Source organism: Catharus ustulatus, chromosome 6, assembly GCF_009819885.2.
Source record: "Catharus ustulatus isolate bCatUst1 chromosome 6, bCatUst1.pri.v2, whole genome shotgun sequence".
Lineage (NCBI taxonomy): Eukaryota > Metazoa > Chordata > Aves > Passeriformes > Turdidae > Catharus > Catharus ustulatus.
In genome coordinates, this window is record NC_046226.1 from 61,858,192 (window position 1) to 61,885,992 (window position 27,801).

Here is a 27,801-nt window from a genome sequence, read left to right on the forward strand (position 1 = left end):
ATGGTGTGTGTCAGTGGATGTGTGGATGCTTTTGTTGAGAGAGATTTGTGCTGATATGTGAAATAATGGATGTGAGGGTTTTAACCTTGTGACTGTTACGAGATCTTTGTGTCTGCTTTAGGGTCGACCCTATCCCATATGACACTCCAAAGCCAGCGGGCCACACGCGCTTTGTCTGCGTCTCAGACACGCACTCCAGAACAGATGGCATCCAGATGCCTTATGGGGACATCCTTCTTCACACGGGCGATTTCACCGAGCTGGGACTGCCCTCCGAGGTTAAGAAGTTTAATGACTGGTTAGGTAAGGAATTACTGCGTTTTGGTGACCCCAATTAACCTCTCCTGTCCAAGTGTCACTCACTGCCTCCTAATTGAATTAGGGCACTGGAAAATCTCCCCCCCAACCCTTACTTCACTTTTCCTCATGTGATGTGCTGTTTCTAGCCTCTGTATAATTCTGTTAATTAAGACAAATTCAGAGACTGTATTCCTGCATTACCTTGGGGAAAAGATTCTGTCATTGCATGACAAGAGCTGTGAAGCCTTTTGGGAGTGGCACCTCATATAAAGGATATAGTGTCCCAATAGGTGATGCTGGGGGGTTTTGTATCCACAGCCAAAACTACTGCTCACTGTATTTTGGGTTTGCTATAACTTAAGTTACAATCTGCTTGGAAATTATGAAAGTCCTCCTTCCCACAATACAGCATGACAGAATAAATAATACTATTTGGAAGAGGAGTTTTTTGGGGGGTGATATTCACATGCTTGTCCCTTTGAGTTGGAGTACTGGCATTCTGGCTTTGATCACGGGCAGTCAGCATCTCTTTGGCAGGATACCTTTCATATTCTGCTATGCTTGACAGCAGTGCCCTGACAGCATATTGCTAGAATTGAGGGCAATTAAATAGCAACAGCAGAAAACCAAAATGAAGGAAGGGAACTTGTGCAGGAGGCTCCTGTTGTAAATGCCACTATAAATGCACTGTTGTGCACTGCCAGGTCACCTCTTGCTCTAGAAATACCCAGAGCAGAAGGTGACTTGAGCAGCTGATTTTCAAAAAAACATTAGAATGAATTTAGAGCATCATATAAAAAAAATTCAAATATTTCAATATTTTACTGCATTCTCTCTTGCCTGCTGTGTGATGGCAGCATCTCTGTGTGCCTTTAATAGAATCATTTTATTGCGTTGGACTTCCTTGGTTGACCCTTCAAGAGATATGTAAAGAGCATTTGGATTTATAAAAGGGATTTTTAAATAGAAGAACTTCTACATTGTCTGTCTGGTCATCCTTCTTTGTATTTTCTTTATGTTCTTATTTTACCTGACCTCTGTTTCCCACAACCCTATTTTGATGAGTGTTTTTCCTTCTTTTTTACTTCTGTGCATGTGGGAGTGGGGCTTTCTAATCATACCAGTGTAACTTAGCTTTATTGTTCTTATTTCTAGAAAGTGAGACTAGATTTGATAGACTCAAAACTATCCTTTTTCTGGGCATGTAATTGCAGCTCCAGAAGAGGAATTGCCTTTTGGAGAGCACAGATCTCCATGAGTGCATTACTAAGAACAGTGTTTTGCCTGCTGAGTTCCTCTTTGGCCCTTGAGTAATTTCACAAATGCTGTTTTGATACAGCCAGATACAGTGCTTGGCATTTGAAAACACTCAGTGCTGCAGAAAGCCAACCCAAATAATCTGCCAGGACGCTTTCACCTTTCTGTGGGGAATCTTGCAGTGTTGGCAGCCACTTGGCATGCCTGGCTTCTAACTTCATGATGATATTATTTTAACCCATAGGTCCTTGACTTAACATTGCAAACAGAATTACAACCCTTTGAATAGGTTGTGTTCCAGACTCAATAATTTACCAAGGGACTTTCTTAGCATGTATACATAGTTTTGTAGAAGACAATATAGTATTTTTCTGAGAAAGCAGGTTTTGCAGTCATTTTCACTGAAACTGGAAGCTTTGGCCTCAGGCTTTCCTATTTCAGATACAGAGAACTTTTTTTTTTTAATATGATAATACCAGTTATTAGGTTCTTGGCACAGGGTGAGACAGGAAATTGATTCACCTGTGGGAATGTTGGTGAATACTTGCTTCAGTGCATCCTCACCAGGAATCATAACACTCAAGTCAGGCATGTCCTTTTGCCTCTCTTTTCACCCTCATATCTGCAAAATGTGTTATTTGTATTTTGTCATTTACTATGTTATTATTTAATGTGAAGATTTAATACCTTCAAGGATGTGATCATGTGCAGTAGTTAAAAAGAACACATACCAGTGGCAGGCAGGAGCAAGCAGGATTCCTTTTGCTTCCTCAGTAGCATCTTTTTTCACCATAGTTGGTAGGAACATTATTCCAAAGCTACACATGGAGAACTGCCATCAAATACAGGGTGGCCCTTATAGAAAAATGTTTTCCTGTCTTTCGTGGGTCTGGTTTTCTCCACTGGTGATTGTATTGTGAAGCTGCAATGAGGACAAGGCATCTGTATCATTTATGTCATGGGGGAGAGAAGCCAGATCAAAGTTGGGTTTCATTCTGCAGCTTATCTTACCTACTCTGTGGTAAAAAACAGGGTCTTGCCTCCATTAGAATTATATCATGAGATAACTAAAACACAATAACTGTCCATAATTTTTCCTGGCAGCAAAGCCAAGGGGAGAGTTAAAAGATGATTATTCTGAGCTCCCGCCTTGCTTGTTCTTCACTGGGCATTACATATGCCAGAGTTATACAGGGCTGAGAGCACTGCTTAAAGCTCTGCAGTTTTATATTTTTGAGTCTTGCTTCCCTTTGCAACAATTTGGGTTTTACACCTGGGGAAAATGTCCAGCATCTTGTCTGCCCATTCCATTAACACTTATCCTTCCTTGTCTCCGCAGCCAAGCCATGAAGCTGGCTTTTCACACTCTCCCACTAACTCTTCCAAGTTCTCAGCCCTTACAGCAACTTTTGCTAGTTAAATGCTTTTTCCCTCTGGCTGCTACATTTTCATTATTGGTTTTGCATGGAAGTCATCTGGGCTTATGCATTGAATAACCTCTGTGGTCACTTAGTGATTACATACACTGGCTGAGGTAATTTATTCACTTGGTTTTGGTGTGAACATGTCCCTCGGGTCTTGTAACTGCTGTAATCACTTGACCTTAGGGACTGTTAAATGCTTTAAACAAAGTTATTTTAAATTTATAATTGTTTTCATTAAAAATCTCTTATACTAACTTAAGTAATTTTGCAGTAAACACAGCATTATGTGCTGAGGAAGAATTGAGATGTTATTCTGTGCCAAATGTATCTTTCACTGAATGTTTCAACTTGCTGTTATTGTCTCTGTTCATATTTTTCCCATCCATTCTCATTCAGTCATATATGTGAAATGAAATAGAAGAATATCTAATTATAGCTCTGTCTTCGTAGTGCAATATTTTCTGGGTGATGGGAAGTGATTGAATAACTCACAGGAACTGAAGAGAAAGCAAAGATAAATTCAGGCAGATAGATATTTAGTGAGTTGATATGTTATTTTGCTCAGCTACTATGGGTTACTATTCTTGCTTGTGTGAAAAATCTGAATTCAGTTTAGAAATTTTTCTGAAATACCCCATTTTGTACGTTTTTGTTTAGTGGTTATATCATACTGTGTTCATTTTTTGACTCTGGTTTGTTTGTTTTTCCCCCCATGCAAGGTTTCTATTACAAATAATGTTACTGCACGAGCTAGGCAAAATCTTGCAGTGGTAGACTTGGATAAATTCAGTAGGTGACCTTACTGCTGATTATTGTCTCTGGAGCTTAAAGCTGAATTTAGCTAGGTTTTTCCTGAGTTGTTCTAGGATTTATAAACTTGACTGTTTTATGTTTTTTAAGTCTTGCTTTTGTTCTGAATGTTTGTTTCTTTTAATTTCTTTGGGATAATGACTGTAAAAACTTTGTGAATGGTTTAGTGACCAAATAAATATGAGTTTGTACTGCAGCAAATATTTCTTTACCTCTAATGTTACTTGAAGTGAGAAGAATGATTATATAATTTTAATGCAGAGATTTTCATGTTAAGCTCTGCATATGTGGATGTGGTCCTCAGCAAAGTATTGTCAATTATTTTAAAGTTCATTTTGGTGTGACTATTAGTAATTGAAAATAGCAGCATCACCTTGGAATTGCTGGTTGTTAAGTGGAATAGATGACAAAATGTAAATGTGCCATTGCTCTCAGAACTATGGACAGACACTTGGTTCCAGTCTACACTTAAATTTATGCATTAGTGATGTGGAAATTTGAAATTATATTCAAAACTGTTAAGCCAGACATCTGCCAAAATGTGTTTGATATAGAAGATAGCATAATTCAATTTGAAAAAAAAAATGAACTGTACCAGAATAGTATAATACTAAGATCAAGCTCTTTTCTTATCACTGTTTAGCAATGCAGGGTCACATTCCACTTTTATCCTTTCTCAATCTCTCTGGTCTGGCTTAGTTATCTGGCTTCATCTCCTCTCCAGGCATGGCTCGTTTAGGGTTTAGAATAAGTGTGTTCCTTTTACTAATGTACAGTGAGAACAGTTTCAGTGTGATGAAGTGTTTTGCTCCATAAAAGTATATTTCTGATGTGAATTATTTTGGTGTCTGACATCACACTATTTTATAAAAAAAAATCCCAAACCAGTAAGTTCTAAATTTATCCAGATTCAGTGGGGTATTAGCTCAAAGTATTCTGAGGTAATTTAGAACCAGAAGGAAACTTGTGAATATTTTAAAGTCAAATTATGGCAATAAAAACAAATATCTTCCTTTTTTATAAATGGATTTATTTTTGATTTGTGTTTTTACCATCTGGAGCATATTTTGAACTCTATATTGCTCTACTTGTTATAACTAGAATGAATAATTGACTAAACATAAAATACCATTTTGATGAACAAAACTCTGAGCACTTGAAAAAAAATTGCATTCATTGCAAGTGAAAGAAAATGCTGAGGTAGCTTTAATGCTGTAAGTGCGTGTGAGTTTGGCACAGCTGTTCTGGGAGAGAGGGAAGCAACTCCCTGGAAAATCTATTAGTCCAATCTTGGAAATAATTCTGTCTTCCATGATGGCCCTGGTGAGAAGCTTCCTTAGGCTTCAGACACTGGGATGGGATGGAGATATTTTATTTAGAGGTTGAGGACTTGTGGGTTTTTTACTGATTTAGTAGTTTTTTGGGTTATGTATCTAATTCTATATTTTCCATAAAGTTTGAAAAAACTTCTTCCTAGTTTATTTAGGGTTTATTGGCATATTACTACTTAGGAATATTTCCTTTGCTTTTGTTCTAACTTGAACTGTGTTTAATGTCATGGTTAAATTCCCATTTGTACTTAGTTTTCAATTCCCATATGGTTTATCTGAATTAATAGTCAGTGCTCAGCTTTTATTTACATATACCTTTTTATGATGTATTATTACCAATTTTTATCTTTTTTTTTTTTTTTCCTCAAAGGAATACAAAAATAGTTTGAATGTTTCATTTTATTATATTTATAAAGTAGTGGGAAAATACAACCATGCTCATTTTTGGTAATGGCTCAATAATTTTTCTTGATGTAGCAATCTATAGTGCAATGTGAAAACAAAGGTAGGAAAAAGTACAAAATTCTCTTTTGTGCCATGATTATAATAGCTGGTTCTTCATATTTATCCTCTGCTCTGGGTCAGATACTATATGGTCTGTGGGAAGCAGAACCCCAGAAGTATAACTTTGAAGGTAAAATAGAAGCTATTGGATAAAATGAATGTCGAGGTAGTAAAATTTCCACTGACTAAAATGGAATTTATGCCTGAGGAGCAGTGTAAGAACATTCATACCCGATCAGTTCTTTTTTGTTCTGCTCTTGTTATTCCTGGCAGGTCTTCATAAAGAAATTTCACAAAAATCTATTTTTGCTATCTCCTAATGGTCTGTAGAGAAACTGAGGATTTTTAAACTGTGTTTGCTACTAAAGTATAAAATTCTCCTTACGAATTACCATAGTCAGTCAAACCAAATATAAAGGTGTTATTTGACAGACATTAGAAAACTTGGCTCAGGTAAAATGTGCTTTCAAAGAGAATCATGTTCTGGGGTGAGTGGCTCTTTATAAGTTTAAGCTAATATATTCATTTGGTAATTTTCAATGAAAGAAAGGAGCCAGTGAACACTGTAAAGTATTGCACAATTCTTGAATGGATTTTCAATCACAATAATTGCTTGGTCATTTCTTGGATCTGCTTCCCTGGGCTGCTAATGTTGTCTTAGAAGAAGGGAGCGGATGATCAGGTTTCTTATAGCCAGCTATAACCAAACCAAATTTGTAAAAAACTCAAAATGATTTTTTCCTTTAAGTTCCCCCTTTCCCACAAATCTGCTTTGAAACAGAAAGGAGATTTATGGTTGCTGTATTGACTAGGTATGAAACAAGTAATGCCACTGAGATAGAAACTTATATAGACATTTTCATCAGATTCCTCCTCCAGTGCTGCTACCACAGCCACATATTGTAATGGGAATGATTTCAGTGGAGAGTAGATTCTTTGAACACCATCAGTTTATTTCTTCACTTGCTGATTTAATGTTGCATCAAAAATACAAAGTGCAAAAACACTTCTGTGTTTTAACACCGTGCACACCATATTAACAACAGCTAATTAAAATAAGTCTTTCTGTTAGTAGAGCATCACATTCCAGGCTGGAAAGAACAATGGTTTCAGGGTGGAGGAGTTGCTTTGAGCAGAGAGGGGCTGGGGAGAAAGCACTGCGGATTTTAGTATAATGTGTAGTGTTCAAAGAAATTTTATTTCATCATAAAGATTAGCAGGCTGTGTAATTCAATTTAAAGCTGGTTGGCAGTGTTCTGTCTATTACAAAGCCTTTTTCTTTCTTTCTTTTTTTTTTTTTTTTTTATTGCCACTATTTTTTTAATGTTGTATGTGACTAGTGGACAGCAGGAACGATCTTTGGGTTTTGTACTTCCCACCTGGCTTTCTCTTTTCCATTCTGCATGTTAGGAAATATGTGAGATTACCTTAAACTGAGCTACAGTTTATCAGTGAAATGCCAGCCTAGATTTTTTGGTTTGTATAAAATAATAATTTTTTTGTGGCCCAACAGCCACTGAAAGTGAAGACCTGCTAAAAATGTTCGATCTAGGGGGTTGAATCAAGCTTAAAAATCAAATGTTAGCATTTACTCACACTGGTTGTGGACATTACTGTGCTGTAGAAAAGCGACATGCAGCAATTTATGGTAATGCAAGACTGGCAGACCTTTATCTTGCAGTAATTGCCTATACTAGGGGGTTAATAAATGTTCCAAGAATTACTGACTTCTTTTTTTCTTAAACAAAAATAGAGAGCTGCTTATTGCTGGCTATAACCAGCCTGCCTAGCTTGGTAATTAACTTTCTTGTTGCAGCAGGCTGAGTATCTGAGCTTGGGCAAATCCTGGTACAAGGGCTGTGAAAGACAGACCTGTGCATCTCCACATCTCCCACCCACCCCTGTCACACCTGCTGGGAGGCCTTCAATCCTGTATTGCCTGTATTTAGGGAGTATATTGTTTTGGAGGGTGGATGTTATGTTTGTGGGCAGCACTGGTGGGGAGAAAAAGCTAAAGGAACATTTGTTTTCTTTGTCCTGCTCTGTCCTGGGCATGACAGTGAATAATGTTCTTGTAGGGTGGCTACAGGACTCACAGTCAGCATGGTCTGAGGCTGGGAGCTCTGTGCTGCCTCACCCCATGCCACCAGCTAGATGGGCTGCATTGTGCTGGCCCTTCCATAGCTTTGGGAAGGGAATTTCTCAGGATTTGTGGTGACTTTGAGGCTCAGGTCATTTCAGTGCCTCAGTTTGCTGCGTTCTGGTCTCTTTTCTTGTCCTGCACCCCAGCTGAGAGGTGACAATCACCAAACCCTCTCTGGCTACTGATGGTGCCTTTAGTGGAGAAGCAGCAAAGCAGCACACCAGGGGACAGCAGTGTATGGAGAAAGGCCATGGAAAGCCAACACAGGGGAGAACAAAATAACATCAAACTGGGGGCAGGATGGAGACTGCAAAGAAGAAGACAAATGAGAGCACAGGGATATAAAGTACTGGACCTGCTCTTTCTCACCTGCTTTTTCCAGAGCTTCATCTCTTCTTGAGTTGATAAAATTTAAAAAAAAATGAGAGCTCAGGAACACTCTGTACTTTGAATTTCCTGTAATTTTTGGTGAGTGAACCATGGAGACCTCAGAATTATGTGCATCTTTTCTAATGAACCAGAAGCTTTCACATTATAGGGCAGGCTGGGTATCAGAGTGCAGTAGCTCCTTTTCTCTTGAATGTTGCCATGAACCAGCCAACACAAAGGGTTCTTAGTTTAAAACAGAGCTGCAAATTATAAAAAACTGCCTGCATGTCCTTACTTTTCCCTGAGCTGCTCTCCCCCATATGTTACTCTGAAGGCTCCTGCTCCCTCAGCAGCACTTGGCATTTGCCTTCACTACTGAGAGATGAGCAGAAAAAGCTGCGAGCAGACACAGAGTTTGCTGCAATTTTGTGCAGGAGATGTCTCCTGAGCATGGCAGGGAAGGAATTTGCTGCTTCTGTTCTCCTCTGTCCCTGCTGCAAGTTTCAGTGGTCACTGGGAATAAAATAACGCAGCCGTAGTCATACTTGTGGTTGTGAGAGTGAAGGTCCTGGACTGATGTCCCCTCATAAAACCCCCCAAAGTAATCCACACTGTACAGAAAGCCACTCCCCATTTGCTGTCTCCTTGCTGCAAATGACAATCCTGTGCCAGGAAAAGCCTCTGCTCTGCTGTTGGAAGGGGTCTGGCATTGGAGTGAGTTCCCAGAGTGTGTACAGTTCAAGTGGAAGCAATACAGCTACTCCTAAACAACTGCTTCCCTGAGACCAGCTGTGAAAACAATGCTGCTTGCCTTCGAGGTGAGAGGGCAAAACCTTAGCAGAAAGGAGAATAAATAAGGAATAAATTGTTACCTTTGTCGTAAGTGACTGAAATAGCTGCTCTCTGAATGCTTTATCCTAATGACCAGCTCTGATGAACTGTAATTGTCACATTACTTGGCAAATCCTAGTCTGCATATCATGGCTTTTTACAGTAGGTTTCTCATCCCATTTTTTGTTTTAAAGGCTAGAAAAAAATGGCTAAAATGGGTAAGTCATAAGTGATCCTACTCTGCAGAAAGCTGTCACAAATAAAAGCATGTAAATTCTCTGTTGCAGAATAGAGTTTACATTACATACACTGTTTTAACTTTTTCCGTTTTGTCCTGCCTTTGGAATGATAATTAGGAGGTATTTCAGCACATAGTTTTCTGCAATGAAATTCAAAGATGTGGATTCTTAAAAGAGCTTCAGCCTGAATTTGAACTGTCTGTTGTGAGGTCCTGGGATGTTGTAATATAAATTGCAATGAATAAACTGGTAATTGAAATTCTGCAAAGCCAGTAGAAAAGAGGAGGTGGCAAGAAACAGTAGCAGGGGTGAGACAAAGAAGTCAGAAATCACTGGTGCTAATGTCCACAGTTACCACTCCAAAGCTTTATCAGGCTTCAAGCTTCCTTCTCTCTCTCTCCTTTTACTGTTTAGTGTTTTACCCTGTGCTTAAACTCACAAGGAAGGGACCTGTGCCCAGAGTCTCAGGGAATTCTGGATGGCCAAGGAAAAACTCTGCTTAAGAGGAATTCAGTTTCTTGCAATAACATGATACAGCTGGAGTGATTTGGTTGTCTCAGTAGCTAAGAAACCTCTCTATGTGCTGCATTATTAAAAGGAATTTCCTTACTGGACTCAGGAGAGTCCTGGTATCCAAGTTCATCTTGAAAGACTATAATGGAATGTTTTGTTTTATTTAGAATAATAAATTTAAACACAGGGTTCAGAAAAAAATGCTGGAAGTTCCTAAAGACCTGCCTGAATATTTCAGGTGACTCTAATTTCTGTTTGCATTCTCTGTGCACTTTGTGTTTCATCCTCCATGAACAGTTCAGAAAAGGACCATGGAGTTGGTTCTGCAGCACACTATCCATGCTGGCACTTGGATTTTGGACTCTGGAAGTGGAGTTCAGCTTAAGCTTTCAATTTCTGCCCTTCCAACTTAGAAAAAGAAGAAACAATTCCCAACAAGCATCAGCATTGCCATGTGAAAATATGTTTAAAACTACCTTTGAATCTCAAACTTGCTTCCTATACTTTAATGTTTACAAATAAAAGCACAAGCCCTGATCACAGGGTAAAATCTCAAAAGCAGCTAATTGCTTTAGCACACTGGAGAATGTTACATTCTCAGAGTTATTAAAAAGCTATTGTCCTGCTTTTGGGCACTAGTTCATGCTTTTAAAGCCTCTGGGATATTTAAAAAACATTTTATCTTATTTCTTCTCTTTGTTTTCCTTGTGATTATTCTTGCTATCCCTGCTTTCATCTTTCCTCTTATCATTAGGGATATTTATCCACATAACACTGGTACTGATAGTTGGTTAATTATGAGCCCCAGTATGTTTTGTAGTTTGCCAACAATATACTCAAAAATCATCATTTTAAAGGAGGGATTTCAGTTCTGGGTATAAAATCAAGAAGTTATGTAGAATATAATGTATCATAATAGAATAGAATATAGTGTATTATAATATAATAGAATGGAATATAGTGTATTATAATATAATAGAAAGAAAATGGTCCTTAGGAGCTTCTTGTTTGTGTATTTTGAGATTTTTCTCTGCATAAGAAATGCTCTGAATACTTTCCTGGGATACTGAAAAAAGGAGATATTTTAAGGGATGTTTTTCAGAAATACTGACTGGTTTCTACCAGACCACAAGACAGAGAAAGGTGGTTTCCTACTGTTTTGGGCATTTGTAAATGTCTCAGAGACTTTCTTCTAAAAATGAGAAAAATAATGGGAACTGGCTCAAAGACTTGGGAAACAGGAAGATGTTTTGGCAATCATACGTTTCCCTGGTTGGTATTTATTTGTTCCTATTAAAATATGTGGGTAGAGACTGGGAGGATCCTGATAGGGCTGTGTGTGTTGGTCAGTCCTGTGGGCAGAAAAGGAAATTCTGCAGCTTAAAGGTCTCTGTGTCAATCAGGTAGAAGAATTTGGGGAAGAATCTAGATCTGTGTCCTGCACTCATCATTCTCATTTCCTTCACTAAGTAGAGAAGAATTGATATCAAACCTTGTTTCTCTTTAAAAAAAAAAAAATTCACTTTTTCTGGAAAAATCTTGTCCTTAGCTTTCTCTGGCCTTTTGCAGTGTGAAAATCCATGTACATTAAAATACCAAGACATTGTCTGTGATAATTATGATTAGCTTAATTACTTTCTGTATAATAGTTTCTCAAGATGACCTCCTTTTTGGTGACTTTTATTCATTTATTTTAGGGGGAAAAAAAGACTTAATTGGAATTGTAGGTTACAGAGATAAAGGGTGTGTTATGGGAAATAGGTCTAGACCTGTTTGTGTCAGGCAGTGGAAGTTGGTTTTTTATATTCTTAAGATTCATGGAGAAGAAGAATTTAAATTGATACAGCATGTGTGTGCACAAGGTAATAGCAACAACCTATATATTATTTCAAAATCTGGTGAATTTCTTTATGGAGGATTAGGTTATATAGTGTGGGGGGCTCCAAAAAGAAAATAGAGTTGTGTATTGATGCCTTTAGAAATATTATTTGAGGGCAATAAAATGTTCTCTGAAATTCCCTCCTGAGTGGAGAAAATAGAGTTTGTTTGCAGTAATTGCATTTTCTAGCATTTGCTTTCGCGCTTTCCAATATGAGTTAAGCCAATTGGAACCTGTGATTTTGTTTTGCTTATTGGCAGAAGTACCATGTAAATTGATCTGTGATGCATTTATAGAGAATGCTTTGAAAATTTTGAAAGAGAGATGCCTTTCTCTTATTAGATTTAGATAGCATTAGGGTTCATTTTTATGTTTTAGCCTAATGTAATAGTAACCAAAAATGTTTCTTTTCGATTAAGTCTAAATTAAGTCCAAGAAGGACATTTCTACTTAGCCCTGCTGGCACTGTGAAGGCAGAGCTTAAGTTCCTGCTCTCAGCAGGAACTCTCTTGGAGTTGAAGGTCACAGCCATTTGAAACCACACAATGTGCTGAAATTGGTCTGGAATTTGTCAGCCCTGGGGCATTAGGATCTTGATATTGCAAGAGAAAAATCTAAAGTTCTGTTGGACAAAACAGAATGTATTTCTCTGTATGTACAGTCCACATGCACTACAGACCCTGAACTGCAGGGGGTTGATGCAAGTGTCTCTTTTGCTGTAAATACAGGGTAATTCTGTTTAGGGGAACACCTTTCAGCTCTGCCAGACAGAAGATTCTCACCTGAAAATCCCTTCTAATTTTCAAAGTGAGAACCATTTCCCTTAAAGAATCCCTTAGAAGGGGGACACAGCACCAGCACAGACCTGGGAGTCCTTTAGGTATTATTTTGCTATTGGAAGGAGGAGAGGAGCAGGAGTTACCATTAATGCCAGAAACACTTGTGCAAATGAAAAGGGATGGACAAGGCTATTGAGATTTCCAGGTAGGGTGGTGTCTCAGAATTTGCTAAATTTAAAGAGAAATTTGACAGCTGCCAGCTGTTATGTGATTTTTTTTTTCCTCTTGAAAGTTCTATGTTTTAGGTTGCATAATTAAAAGCCTGAAAAGAAAGCCTTGTACTAGCGAGCAATTTGTACTGCTTGCGTTTCAGATTTCATAATTTTAAAGTCAATTCGGGGGGACTTTTTACACCTAAAGTTGGCAGTGCTGTGAGCTGCAAAATCTGGAGGCCTTTATTTTTTTTTTTTTTTTGCTTTTGAGGTTAGACTGAACAAAAACTTCAGGTTCTGTTTCAAAATAAAGAAATATCATATATTAATTGTTAAAACTTTAGTGAAGATTTCTATGTTTAAAAAAACACAATATAAAACCACCAAGTTTTTAATAAAAGTAGTCCAGTAAAGCTCAAGCTGGAGATCAAAACCCAGGACAAGTTATGACAGAGTAATGCTAAGGACTCCATGGAACACTGAAGGGAAACAAAAGCACGTTGCTTATGTAGGGCTACACTTTTCATTTCAGCAGACAGCAGGAAGATATTAATCACAAACAGTTACATTAGAATAATGTTATGGTTGAGGTATAAAAACATAAAAGCAAGGAATTGTTACCAATGCCAGAGTGTGGTTAAAACAGAGCTGTAGCTGAGTAGGTTCTGCAGTGCACCTGGCCCTGCCGTGCTGCACGTGGGGATGTTTTGGCCCAGTGCAAAAGTCACTAGATTTACTTGTGGAAGAGAGAATGAGAAATATTTGATATTGGGCACCACTGATGCTGCAGCATCCATCAGAGCTCTGTGCAGGTGGGAAAGGGACCCTGTGTGTCCTGGAGCAGCTCGGTTCTGCCCAGCTCAGTCACAGGTGCTGAGGCGACATTCCCTCGGTGCTTCCTTGCTTTCATGGGTTTATGGCTCAGCCTCGGCATTATTGTAACGTAGTTTTTTGTGTTTAATGTTTCTTAGACTTGGTTTTCCATTGCCAGCATGGAAGAAACCCTAATGCATGAGTTTCAGAGGAGAAGGTAGCAGACTCTGAAGCTGCTGTGTGGCTCGATCCGCAAGTGTGAGTATTAACGCTGGAGCTGTCAGGTCTTGTGAAAATTAATGAAGCCTGACGGTTACAGAGGGAAAGGTCAGAGGCAGAGCTTGCACTTACCTAACACTTCTGTTTTGTTGTGTCTAACAGTGTTTTCAACAAAGGGGAGCTTTAATGTACAAGCTTTGGATTTATCACAGGAATTCAAGGGTTTCAGCCTTTGCTTCTCCCTGTGCTGCGATCTCGTTTTCTTTGCATTAAGGCAAAACAGTTACATTTTCATTCATCCTCTCTTCTTGCTCTGTTGCCCCATGTGTGTTTTGCCTTTATTTTTTCTTCTCCAAAACTGGAGGGGAAAAAAAAAAAAAGGCATCTGAACTGATGATGAAATACTTTTCACTGGGAAGATTTTGAGAGATCTCGTACTTCAGATTTTTGTGCTGTTTTAGAAGCATGCTCTGTTTTTGTGCATGTTCTGTTTCTTATTTGCTGGGTTTTTTTTGGTTGGTTTTAATTGTTTCATTGTGTAGGTTTCTACAGACACAGGGAACTAAACTGCATAGAAATTCATGGGCTATCTTTTCAGCCAGTGTGTTGGTCGATACCAGCTTGAGCTGTTCTGTTGAGGACATTTGTGAAGGCTGACTTGATTAAAACAGCCAAAATATTTTCATAGTCAGTTGGTCAGTCTCATCTTAAAAAAGATGTTTTTTCTCACCCAGTTTTGGATCTTGGTACCTGAAGTGAGTTGTTGGTGGGATAGATACAGCTTGTCCTGTGGAAGCTCGAGTCTGTATAATTGTATTTAAGCAGTCTAACTCACTTATTGCTGCTGAAGGGGAAATAGCAGCCTTGGAGATACTCTGTCTTTGTTTTAAAAAGCTGAAAGGAGTCTCTGTGTGTTGCAATTGTGCTGTAAATGCTGGGAAGAGAGAGTGACCATGGCTCTGTGATGCTTTCCATGGGAAACCTCTTCAGGAAGACTTGCAGAGCTGCTGGCCAGTGGTGGGCTGTGCTGGTTGCCCTCAGCAGCTGCAGCTGTGGGGAAGTCTGTAGGAGCAAACCAAAATCTGCTCCTTCTGTGTTTATCCCCAGACATGTATGGGGTTGGTTATAGGGGAATGCTCCATGACCAGTTTTGCATTTTTGGGGCATATACAATATACAGTAAATTTGAGATGATTCACTTGCACGCACATCTCTCTCTTGTGCTGTTTTCCCTCTTTATGAGGGGGACTAAGATTTATACTTCAAGGCTTCTCAGCCTATTTCTCAGCATATGGCTGAAGGGTTTATGAGGCTATGAAACAGGCATGAAAAAAGCTCCATGTTTCATGGAAGTGTTGTGTGGTTTGAATAGTTAATGCATGCATATGCATATTCAGAGCTTTGCATCAAAAGCACTTGCATATCATTTGTGTGTAAATACAGGTTTCTACCACTATATAGACAGCTAGAATTACATTATTTCTTATTCCCCTACTTCCCTGTGGGGTTTGCAGGTAACAGTAGTAGAAAAATAATGTGATTTTCAATTTTTATAGGTACTCAGCAGTTAACGTTCACTGCCAGGCAGACTCCTTTTCATGTCTGGCAGCTCTGTAGAACTTGGGTTGTGTGACTAAACTGTACTCATATGAAAGATTGTTATTAAAATGGGAATGGTTGTTCAACAGATGAAGGCTTTCTAGGATCCAAGTGCTTAAGGTGAAGTTAAAGAAACCCACTGAAACAACTACTTATGTAGGTTAAAAAGCCCCATAAGCCCCTGGCCCCCAAGCTTCTTCCCTTGTCCCATGTCACAGATATATTTAAAGTCAGTCTGTTGTTCAGCTGGCACGTGGAGTGGTGTAAGTGGTTGCAGCCAGCAATGGGAGTTTTGCCTTAGCAGCATTCACGGACTCCCTACTCCTTTTTTGATTACATCAGTTTTCATCTGGGACAGTGCCCTTATCCACTGTGCTCTGTGCCCACCAAATCCTTGTGTTAGCAGGGAGGTGTCATGACACAGGAGTAAAGATGAACCCTTGCAGGACAAATATACAGTAATTTCACGACCATAAGGCGCACCGGACTATAAGGCGCACCCCCTGGGAGTCGGCAAAATTTGCAACTTTGTAGATCAGATGAGGCGCACCGGACTATAAGGCGCACTTTTTTTTTTTTGCCGCAAAGATCCGAGCCATGCGCAACAAAGTAACGAATTAGTAACGGAAACCCGCGATCGTGGAGTGTACTGGAAGGAGCACAATTTAGAAACATTTTTCACAGAGTGTAGGCTTTCAAAGGCAGCCCCAGGCGCCCTCCTCGTGAAGTGGGCTCTGGCACTCCCACCTGCCCCTCGTGCCGGCAGGCGTGGCTTGGCGCAGCCGCGGGGCCGCCTCCCCCTCGCGGCTCCATGCTGCCACGATGGTGTTTCCCCTCGTGGCTCTGCGGAACCACTGTGCCGTTCCCTTGCTCGGCTCAGTGCTCCTGCTGTGCCGTTCCTTCGCTCGGCCTGGCGCTCCTGCCGTGCTGTTCCCCCTTGAGGCTCCGTGGAGCCACCCCGGCGCCCGTCCCCGCTCGGCAAGGCAGCGCGGCCGCCCTGGCGCCCTTCCCCGCTCGGCACCAACGGAGCGGCCACCCCGGCGCCCGTCCCCGCTCGGCTCGGCGGCACAGCCTCCCTGGCGCCCGTCCTCTTGGGGCACGGTGGCGTGGGCGCCATGGCATCTGTCCTCTCCGGGCACGGCGGTGCGGCCGTCCCGGCACCTGTCCCCGCTCGGCACAGCTGCGCAGCCGTCCCGGCGCCCGTCCCCGCCCGGCACAGTGGCGCAGCCGCCCCAGCGCCTGTCCCTGCTCGGCACAGCCGCGCGGCCGCCCCAGCGCCTGTCCCTGCTCGGCACGGCGGCGCGGCTGCCCCGGTGCCCGTCCCTGCTCGACTAGGCGGCACGGCTGCCCTGGCACCCGTCCCTCGCTTGACTCGGCGGCACCGCCGCTTCTCGCTTCCCCGCGGCCGCAGGGGCTGCGCCGCCGCTTTCCCACACCCGGCGGCGCTTCCCTCCCCCCATGGCTGGTGGTTCCTTGTTCCCCCTGTCCCTCCCTCCCTCCCCGCACGGCTCCTGCTGGCCATGGCCACCCTCTCCCGCCCCCCCCTCGTGACTTGGCGCTCCCGCGGTACCGCCCCACCTTGTGGCTCACACTTCCGGGGTCGCAAATGTTGCAACTTTGTAGATCATATAAGGCGCACCGGACTATAAGGCGCACTTCCGGGTTCAGGGGAAAATTTTAGTCAAAAGGGTGCGCCTTATAGTCGTGAAATTACTGTACTTGGGACTGTAGCTTGAGTGTTGTTGACTTGTTAGACCAGAAGTCACAGGAGTTTTCTGAGACTCTCAGATTAATGCATTTACAGTAAACGATTCCATTTTCACAAGTCATTCAGAGATAACCGTTGTTGCCTTTATTTGAGCAAGAGTGATATTGACCTCTTGGCTTCCAGAAGAGAACAACTTGTCTAATTGCAGTATTTTCCTGATCAATGATTACTTTGTGCCGTTGCTTGTGCTGGTGAGAGTAGATGTTGAAAAACATCTTAACCAAAATAATAGATATATTTTGAAAATATACACATGCACACCCTGTATATGTGTGTGTATATACACATAAATATGGGTTTCAAATACTCCAGTATGAGTGACTACTTCACAGACTTAGTGCCCTGATCATTTTAAATAAACCCAGTTATTATGCTGTGAATTAATAATTGGGGTTTCTGAAGTGCTCAGCCCAGCAAACAGATCACACTTTTTCTAGTTTGGAAAAGGATTCTTCTAATTGTTTTCCAGAGTCACGGTATGAATTAGAATGAATGATGTTACTGATACATAATGGAAGTTTTGATAGTTAGGAAATCAGATGAATAAGGAACAAACACTAACAAGAATTTAGTGAAGGAAAATGAGGAAAAGCCTTTCAACCTGTGTGTTGTGCTGCACAGGCAGCACTGATGCAAATACACAGAGATTAATCTGGTCAAGATAAAACTAAATTACCATGGAGTAGGAGATTTTTGAAGATGACTGTTTATGTTTCCATATTAAACACAAGGTCAACAGATTATAGACAAAGCGCAGGTCTGCCAAAAGAAAACACACCAAAACATTTCAGAAAATATATGAGAGAGTGGACGTTGCACAATGCCACAGGACCTTTCAAGAAGGAAAAAACAGAATGTGATGAATAAATGGCTGATCTGATTGCAGGTAATTTATTACTACGATTAGTACTATATAGTCTTTCCTCAGGGAAGAGAGAAGAATGGAATGAGACTTCCTCTTGCTGCTGCCCTGACTTTTGATGTGTTTGCCTTTTGAGGGGTGGTGTTGCTTATGATGAGCTCCTGGGCCAGCACCAGAGAACCAGAACCAAGAGTGGCTGGTGATGACCTAGGGGCCCTGGATGGGGAGCAAGGTGCCCTTTCCATGGCTAATACTGCATTTGGCACAAATACAGAGCACAGAACTTCTGGGCTGGCTGCTGGAGCACAGGGAGCCTGGCAAGAAATACTGTCTGGGTTTTCCCTACAGATTTCAGGTGCTTATACAACATGTATAATGTTACATTTATGTGTTTTAATAATTACTGATGCCACCATTTGTTTGCCTTTGCATGTCCTGTGTGTCTTCAAAGCAAGCCCTTATTTTTAAAATGTCAAGATAAAAAAAAAATTGAGCAAAATGCTCCAGACTTAATTGGGCATATTATCAGCAAAATGTGCTGTTTTTTCAAGTCTATCAAAATAAATGAAAGTGTGAAACTTGGACATGTATCAAGTAGTGATAAAGTTGAAGAGTTTTCTGTGTCAAAACAGGCAAATATTGATAGCTTAGCAGAAACCTTAGCATCTCCATCCTACTTCTCTGAGAATATTGTTACACCTAGCTTGTTTTTGGGGATTGATGGTTATGACAAGTGTATCAAATTTCATGTTGGTGATATCGTTTATGTTTCCTGGGAGAAGAGAAAATAGCAATTTTAGCTTGTGCCAGGAGTCACAGAGGGCAGGAATTGTAGGTACATACCACACAGAGTTTTAAAATAAAAATGCATTGCAGAGCAGCATTTAGTAGAGATGGGGAAGGGGAGGAAAGTGGGAAAGGAGTGAGTCAAAAAACTGTAGAGGAGCATTTATTGCATCTCCTGAGCTATTATTCTAATGAAGCACCACAGAGAGTTATGGATATGTACAAACTGTTATTTTGTTCAGATGTGAGGTGTCTATGAAAAACATAGTCTGCTTGGTTTTTTCAAGGCATTTGTAGCTTTTTGGGTTTCTATCCAGAATTAACTAATTTTGCAAAGATGATGTTTGCACACATACCTTGTGCAATTCCTGTTTCTGTGCTGTAAATATTGAAAAAGCAGAGGGGTTTGACTGGTTCCCCTGTATGTCTTATTTAGGGGAAAAGTTAATCTTGTATATACTCACAGCTTTACTCTGAAACTTACTTTAAAAGAGAACCCAAACAGTTTCAAAAGTTGAAAGACAAGTTTGAAACTAGCAAAGCCACTTCTATTTAGGAGAACTGTTCTCACAAGAAATGTATAACATCTGATTCTGTCTTCCCTGGGACAAATGTTGTGAGTTCCAGAACTGGAAGACGAACCCACAGATTTCTACATACATCTTGCTGCCTTTATGAAAAAAACAAAGACAAGCTGCACAAAAATCCCCATAGCAAGTCCACCCATTTCTAAATGATTGTTAGTAATAAACACCAAAATGAAGGATAAGGTATGAGACTAAGAAATCAGGCTTACTGTGAAGGCTGTGGCAGTTAGCTCTGATGCAATCTTGCATGTCATTTTTGGCAAGTCACAGTGGGACAGATTTTGTAAAAGAACCTAACTTCTGTGAAGACACCACACTGCGGGACTGTATTTTTAAGGGAGCTCAGCACCCAGTATGTTTATTTGGAGGATCTGGCACTGATTGCTGGTACCAAGTGCTTGAAAATCTGTTCTGAACTCCAAAAATCTGGCTCTATGAGCATGATCCATGCCTCCTTCCAAACAATGGAATTAATTCCCCTGAATTGAGGGGAACAAACATGTAATTCTTTATTTCTGACTCTGACGGTAAATGAATTAACCAGATTTTCCTTCTTCCTAGTTTGTCTTACTTGGCTGAGGTTTCGTGGTTGCTTCTACTTGTGTGCTTTTTACAAGAAATGAGATACTGCCATGAACATAACAACAAAAATAATAATAATAATAATATAAAAGTACGTTGCAAATGAATTGAAGCTTTGGGGAATAGGCTAGGTCTTGAATAAATGCCACTGGAATACAAATTAATCCAAATAATTTAAAGACCCACAGCCCCAGCTGTCTGCTTTGGTGCTCTCAGGACACAGTGGGCAGGCATTCTGCAGTCTCTGGTCACCTGCCTGCTTGGACACCCAGGTTCCTCACTGCAGGTCACCCCTGGGGGCTGGCTCTGAATTGTCCCCATTGTCACATGCAGGTGAATAATCCAGCAGTGGTGTTTTATGCCACCTTTGGAGCTGGTTTGTTTCCTACCAGCTGGTTTTGCTGAGCTCTGCAGTACAGGCTCTTTGCTATGACATGGCTTTGTGTGCTGTTCCTGTGCATTTTGGTGCCATTCCATGGAGTGGCTGAGGAGCAGCATCAGTATCTTGTGCCCAGCATGAAGGTGCCCTGGGATGTTCCACTGTCACTGCTAGCTGTCTGCTTGTTGTGCTGGCGCCGCTGCTGTGGGAGGAAATGTGCTAATTACATCCTCTTTTTTTGTTATTTCAGGAAACCTACCATATGAATATAAAATAGTGATTGCTGGGAATCATGAACTGACATTTGATAAGGAATTCATGGCAGACCTTGTTAAACAAGATTACTACCGCTTTCCCTCTGTGTCCAAATTGAAACCAGAGGACTTTGACAATGTTCAGTCACTCCTGACAAATAGTATTTACTTACAAGATTCAGAGATAACAGTTAAAGGATTCCGAATATATGGTGCCCCGTGGTAAGTTTCAATTTAAACTTTCTTTGCTGTTTATTGCTTGAACCACTGCAGGAATTGTTCCTGCTGAAGGTGCATGAAGCTGCTTTGCTGCATTGCCTTGCAGAACAGTATCAGACTTAGCTGTAACCATTCTGAAACAGTTGCTTTCCCTTTTTTTTTTCTTTTTTTTTTCATTTCTTTTTGGATAATCTCTATTTAGCCATATGTGTGAAATAAGACAAAAGAAACTGTAACTATTTCTATACTGCCTGGTGAATGCACTTAAACTGTGTAGTCAATACTGACTCTGTGCTTGTGGATTAACTGTGGTGGCTTTTTGGGATGTATTAGGGAAACTCCATTACATGCTATACCATTGAGCTATTTATATCAGCTGTGCTAATAGATTAGTGTGGTGGCATTTAACACCCACACAGCATAAGGGCACAAGGCAGCAGGTGCTTTAAGCCTTATTTTTGATCAGTTCTAGGCATTGGTTTCTTTTGCTTGTAAAATTCTGATAACAAAATTTCAATCCAGTTTTGGTCTCATTCCATCCATGTGTCAAGCATGTCATGGAGAAAAGCTTGCTGCCCAGTTTTGTGCTAAGGAGATTCTTCCTTGTTTTTTCTACATGTCATTTAATTGTGATTCCTGACATCTTTCTGTGGAGCCTTGGGTAGCACTTGTTCTAAATTCTCATGCTAAGAACAGCCACAATCCTTTCAGGCTTTACCAGAGACCTGAACTTGAGTGATGGTGATAATCATTCTGTTGCTTGGCATTCTCAATTGTCAGCAGAAGTACTGAGATGCTAATTTATGCACACCTATAAGAAGGGCTTATTATAAGCTTACAACTTATTTTTGATGTCAGGCTTGCTTTAGAGGTGAAAGTAGGAGAGGAAGGAGGGATGAGAGGGGTTGAACCAGGAAATGGGACAAGCCCATAGATGCATTAGGAATTTTCCCCTTCATCTCAGCTTTGTTGTCTTGGCCTGCAGACCCTGGTGATTAATGTGACACCACACATGTTGATGTTTCTGGCAATGCTTTTTCCTGGTCAAATTGTGTGCATTACTACTGGCTAGAAAACTGTGATCTAGCTCTGTACCTCACATTCTTGACTTGAGCTACTAATCTTTTAATTTAAGTCATAGCCTTTAGCTACTAGTTTAAATCAGCCTGACGCTGCTTAGCTAAAAAAAAAAAAAAAAGTAATGCTCTAAATCCTGCAATATCAGCAAATTGGGAAAGATGATCTTAATTCAGGTTAGGAATCATCTCCTCAAGACATTTCAAAGTAATTTTTTTGTAATAGCAGCACAGAAGGCAGGGCACATAAGGGAGCATATAAGCACTGCTGGAGAGACCTGGAGAACACAGAATCCAAGTTTGGAGGAGGCACAGTTTGGTATTCTGAAAGGGAGAACCATGTGATGCACTGTTGCATCTGTATTTATATGCACTGGCAATATGTCATGTTCTTTTTTCTCTTCTTTTCCTTCCCAAATCTATAATGGGAATCTGTCATTCTTTTGTCTCCAGCTGCATTTAGAAGTTCTTTCAATTTGCAGGTGTACACATGGATTTAGAATGTTTGTTCTGGAATATTAAGGGACATCACATCAAGGCACTGAGTTGTCTTAGCTGTAAAAAGTGAATGGCGTATGTATCCTGACTTAGCCAGGGAAGACAAACCTGAATTAATCTTTCCATTGATAACTGGATTTTTCCAATTAGGATGCATGATACAAGAAGCTAGATTGTTAGAAATTGACACTGAGCTCGAGACAAGTGTGGACTCCTCTCTCTTGAATGATACTTTATTTGAGTTTAGCTGTGAAAAATTGTTGTCAAATCATGTTTTGAGCAACTGTTCGTGTGGAGTTGAGGCTGCCATTTTCAATACAGTGTTTTGATCAATCAGCCAGTCTGTGTTCAGAGCAGAAATGAGGTATTGTCCATGCATTTTCTACCTCTCCCACCCTCTATTTTTTTTTTTATGTGAAAATTTACTAGGGTTTTTTTTTGTATTTTAACCTGTCTTTCAGAGGAAGGAAAAGTCCCATCAGATATTAGAAAAATCTTCTCCAATTTTGTCATGTGCCTGGAAAATGGGACAGAATGATAAGACAAGCATTTTACCACTTCTTAAATTTTTATACTCTCTCCCCTCCAATCACATTTTGCTCTATTCCTATAAATCTTCAGATTACCCCAGAGGAAGAGAATTTGTAGGGTTTTGTATATATTTATGGCCTCCTTACCCCAATTAGTTCTGTCACAGAAATGGAACACTGGTCATTAACCCAGAAGGTGTACCAACCCTAACATTTGATAAGTTGGCACATTCAATTTATGCACAGTTTTGTAAGTATTTCTAGAGGGGGAAAATAAGAAATTTCATTTGCTGATAAAGCTGTTGATTTTAATTTTAAAAAGAGGGATCAAACCAAGAATAACAGATGTAATTCTGGAGGTTTCAACCTGTCAGGGGTTTCTAAGAAGTAATTGCCAGAGTACTGGGAAGGCTGGCTAAAAGTCATCTATCTAGAAAATGTAAATTGCCAACTCAGTGTAAATACCGAAAAGAAATACCAGTTCATATTCATTACGTGTTATTACTCATGGTACATCTAAAAGCTTTCTAAAGACCAAAGAGAATTCAAGTAGTGCCTCCTAACTTACAATTTAGCAGAATTTGTGAGAAAAAAAATAACATGGGAGCATTCATGTGTATTTGCAATTGGAATGTGCGGTGGTGCATAACAACAGCCTCTAAGGAGCAGAAAATTTGAATTTAGCCTGATGGCTCTGAGAGTATTAAATGGCATTAGCTGGAGGGAAGTTGAAAAGAAGAGTATCAGCCTCTAAAAGAGAAAAGTGCAAGGGTGGGACATAAATCACATTCAGAGCTGTGCTCATTTTCTGAGGTGAAGAATGTAACTGACATTTTCACACCTTAAACAGGAGATTCTTTGATGTACCTTGAAGGAACAAAATGGCTGAAGATTTTCCATTTGGTCTACAGATAACAATCCACAAAAACATTCCTCTCCTTTCTCTTCCTTCTGACTTTGCCCTATGAACCTGGCTTGTTTGGTGGGAAAATAATTGATAGCTTATGCAGTAAAAAAATCTGTAAGATTCTAGTAAAAACATTTTCTCCTTGGGAAATTTGAGATTGAGGTTTCTTATTAAACAGGACAGAAAATAAAACCAGTGATGGATTTATGAATTTTTAAATCTTAAAACTCCCTCTGTGAAGTAAACATAATCATAACTCATACTGATGGATCTGTGAAAGGGTAAGGAGAGACAGTCTGTTTTTACTGCAGCTTTGGGTGCTAAATATGCATAAGTGAATTCGTGTAAGCTTTACTTAAATTCAAATGTTATTTTAAAATACGTGTTGTTTTTTAAAATTATATTTGAAATTGTTCATCCATGCTAAGGGCTGAATTTACCATAGTATGCTGTAGACGTTTGGATACAAATATTCTCACAATGTGTGTTTCCTAATGAAGCTTTAAAAGCATTCAAACCACCAGAGAACTGCAGTTAACTGGAGCCAGAATTTGTTTAAACCACATTTAGACAGAAACAATTGTTCAGGGAGAATAATTTTCACTGTTTTATTTTGTTCTGCTGATCAACTCTGTAGGTAACTTTCGAGGTTTTTTGCTTGTTTGAAGGAGAAAAGTAGTCGGAAGGAAAAAGTATTCTGATGTACTTTATTTTGTGTGCATTGAAATTCATGATTTTTAGTTTTATGAATATCGAAGCAATAGGCTTATTTATGGATTTTAAATTCTGTTCTGCATAAAAATTTCACTAAAAATGTTAAAAGCTGTAAGTGTAAAATAATCTAACAAAGCAATCCTTTACATTATTTTTAGCTATAAATGTGAGTGAGCAAATTCCACTCCTATCTAACAGAATGAGAAGTAAAGCTGGAGATCTGGGACTTTCAGACTATATATTTGTTTAGATAACTGGAGATATATGTATCTTTTTGAAGGAAGAAATATGTAGTGTAAAGGCTAAATCAGTATAAATCTATCTATGTTAGTGGTTAACAGAATCAGCTTTATGGGGATAACTGAAAAGTACCATGAACGTAAAAGATGACAATCAATTATTTAAATAATGACTGAAATCTGTGATTTGCATCATTATGATGAAAATTAATTCATCCTGAATGAAACTGGGAATAAAGCTCTTCCCTCCTGACAGGAACAGCAGCATTGTTCAGCAATATCCTGCGCGTTTGTCAAGTTGTAGCTTGCTCAGGTCTCAAGAACAGAAGCACAAAGCTGGCCTCCCAGTTGCTTTTAATGAATACTAGTGGGTTTTTCCTATGTCCAAGAATTTGATCTGTAGGGTGATCCAGAGGTCAAGAACAAACAGCTCACTATCACTCACGTCTGTGGAGCCAAGGCTTTCATTTGCTTTTTTTAGTAACTCTAGAGGAAGTGCCGTAACTTTTTCAGAAGCAAAGTTTTAATTGGCATAGATAATGCAACCTTAAGAATGCAGAGACAGGTTCAGCCATCTCCTTTAAAATAATGTTTTCTGAAATATTTTCCTTTTCTTTTTGGCCCAGTGTAAGATTTGGGGTTTCATCAAATGATTATACATCAGTTTAAAATAATTTCTCTAACTCTGTTTCTCTCTCTGCTTCATTTACAAGTTAGTACTTCTGCCTTCTTCTGATCAGTGTTTTCAGACTCTCTGTTTATCCTGTCAGAAAAGTGACAGAGGGATTTTTTTCCTTTCCAATTATAAGTTTTGTAATGCATCATGGATTTTGCTGACAGTCTTCAAGTTCTTGAAATAGCAAGCAAATTAACAGCAGATATTGAGCGTGAGGACTGGAAAACCAATTGGCAACTCACATGATGGGATTCAGATACACTGATGGTTTGGAATGGATCTCATTTCTTTTATTTTCATGGTCTTAGTTGGCAATTAGCTTGTGTCTAAAAAAAGGAGGGATAGAAATTGGACTATTCAGCAATAAAGTTCTTCTTTGCTATTTAGTGGTGAGGAAACCAGGGGAGACTGGATACGACTGGGTGTGTTGCACCAGTTTTTCAGGAATTCTGGTATTTATGCAGTACAAGTCACCAACTGATAAAATTATTGGCAAAGACTGAAGTCTCCTGTCTGTATGTTAAACAAACACACCACCACTGCAGCGTGGTTGTGTTTAAAGGTGCAGGCTTCTGTTTCATTTTTCTTGGCATTTGTCCGCCAGGTCTCTCGGTTTAGAATCGAAGAATGAATTCCCCCTGGTCTAGAATTGCAGCAGTTTGTTTACATTTTTTGCCTTGTTGGGAATGTAGCTGATTTTTTTTTTTGGTCTCCTTGATATCAGATTCACTTCCAAGTAAAAAATTGTCCTGTTTACTTTTAAAAGCTTTCTTTCTTTTTTCCTTTTTTTGTTTTTTTTCCCCATTTTTTAAAAATAAAGAGTGGGATGTTTGTTATTTTAAATACACTCACTACTAAGTAATTTTTAATACCTTAGTGCAAACCTACCCTATTTAATTCTTTGCCTCATGGCACTGGGACAGATCATGAAGTCTAGATCTTTTCTTCAGGCTTGACTTCAGCAAGAATAAGAACTTTGGAGTATTCATTGCTAATGTTAACAAATAAACTGTGCCTATTTGTGAGTGGAATTCTAGCCAGTTGAACGAGACACAAAATGGTAGCTCTTCTAGCTCTTTCGAATCTTTCCTAGTGTAGAAACAGGGCTTTGAATTCTTCCACATCTGCACAAACAAATAGTTGTGGAAATCTGCTCTGAGTCTCTAATTGTTGCTCCATTTTCCTGTAGTTCAGTTTTTTGCTGTGCAAAAAGGCAGAGAGCCAGAATGAGCACGAGCTGTGGTGTTAGAGCGCAGATTATTTATGGTGGCCTCATTTATAGGTTTGAAGTATGGTTTGCTCAACAAGAAGGACATTTTGATCGACAAGTTGTGCTCATATCTGTAGTTTTGCTTTGGTTGGTGTGTTTTTATTTCCCAGGAACAAGCAGTTTTCTTTCCCTTAGCTGGACACTGGAATAACACAGTGGTCACTGTGGCATTTGTGTGCAAGGGACAGGCTGAAAGCATTCACACCCCCTGAGGAGTTACCAAGAGTAGGACACAGAATAATACAAAACTCCTGGCAGTTTTAATTCTGCAGCATCAGACTTTGTCTTGGGAGGGGGTTTGAAGCCCCTTAAAGAATGGGAGCTGGGAAAGAGGAGTTAAGGCAAGACTTAACCCAAATCTGGAGATAGGCTGTTCTGTACAGGGCTGGACTCCTTGCAGTGTGTTGATGTTTGCTTGAATAAGTTCTCCTGTGCAGCTTCTGCACTTCAGGACTCCTGCTTTTCCATTTCCTTTCACCTGCACATGCACCATACCTCTTTGTGGTGGTCTGGTACAGAAGGGAAGAAAGACAAAGCTGAAAATACCATGCTGTTAAGGTTAACTGAAAAAAATACTTCACTCTAGGACAGCCACCTTCACGGTAGGAGAGTGGAGAAGTAAGAGAGGGGCTTCAGCTTTGACAAGCTGACATCAGAGTGAATTTTGCATTACATGGTGCTCTTCAAGCCTCATTACTTTAATTGCTTCATTTCCCCTATGCCCTGAGCAAGAAGAATTAGGAAGCAGGTGGATGCTTTGAACGACAGGCAAAGAAGCCTGTTGGAGGATATGTGGGTGAGTGCAGTCAGGGCCTGGCTGCTTGGAGCATGGCACAGAAAGGATCAGGGCTCTCTGAAGAGCTGGTGAGCCAGAGGTGCCAGGACTGCACTGAGGAACTGGCTGGGATGGCAAGACTTTGCTGCAGGGCAGGGAGGTCAGGCATGGGCTGTATCCGTGGAAGGCCCAGGCAATTTGTGTTGGGTCTGGCTGAGCTGGAGCTTGTTTCCTCCCAGTGCTGTGCTCTGCATTGGGAGCTGGAAAGGTGTTGATAACACACCTGTGTTTTGGCTACAGCATCAGCACTGTTTTCTCCAACATCCCTCCCCTCCATCAGTAGGCTGTGCAAGATTTTGGAAAGGGACACAGCTGGGACAGCTGAGCCACACTTACCAAAGGAATATGCCATACCATATGACAGCTCAGATATAAAAACTAAGGAAAGGGGAGATGA

The 27,801-nt window shown here is 40.1% G+C and overlaps 1 protein-coding gene across 5 annotated transcripts in view; it reads left to right on the forward strand.

Annotated features, from left to right (window-relative positions):
• The window catches only part of MPPED2 (metallophosphoesterase domain containing 2), a 106,254-nt gene that overhangs the window by 36,119 nt on the left and 42,334 nt on the right, over positions 1 to 27,801 (forward strand). For all 5 annotated transcript variants that reach the window (XM_033063290.2, XM_033063293.2, XM_033063291.2 and 2 more), the window contains 2 exons: positions 122 to 303; positions 20,437 to 20,662. In XM_033063290.2, coding sequence (XP_032919181.1) covers positions 122 to 303; positions 20,437 to 20,662 — 408 coding nt within the window. The remainder of the gene's footprint in view (positions 1 to 121; positions 304 to 20,436; positions 20,663 to 27,801) is intronic.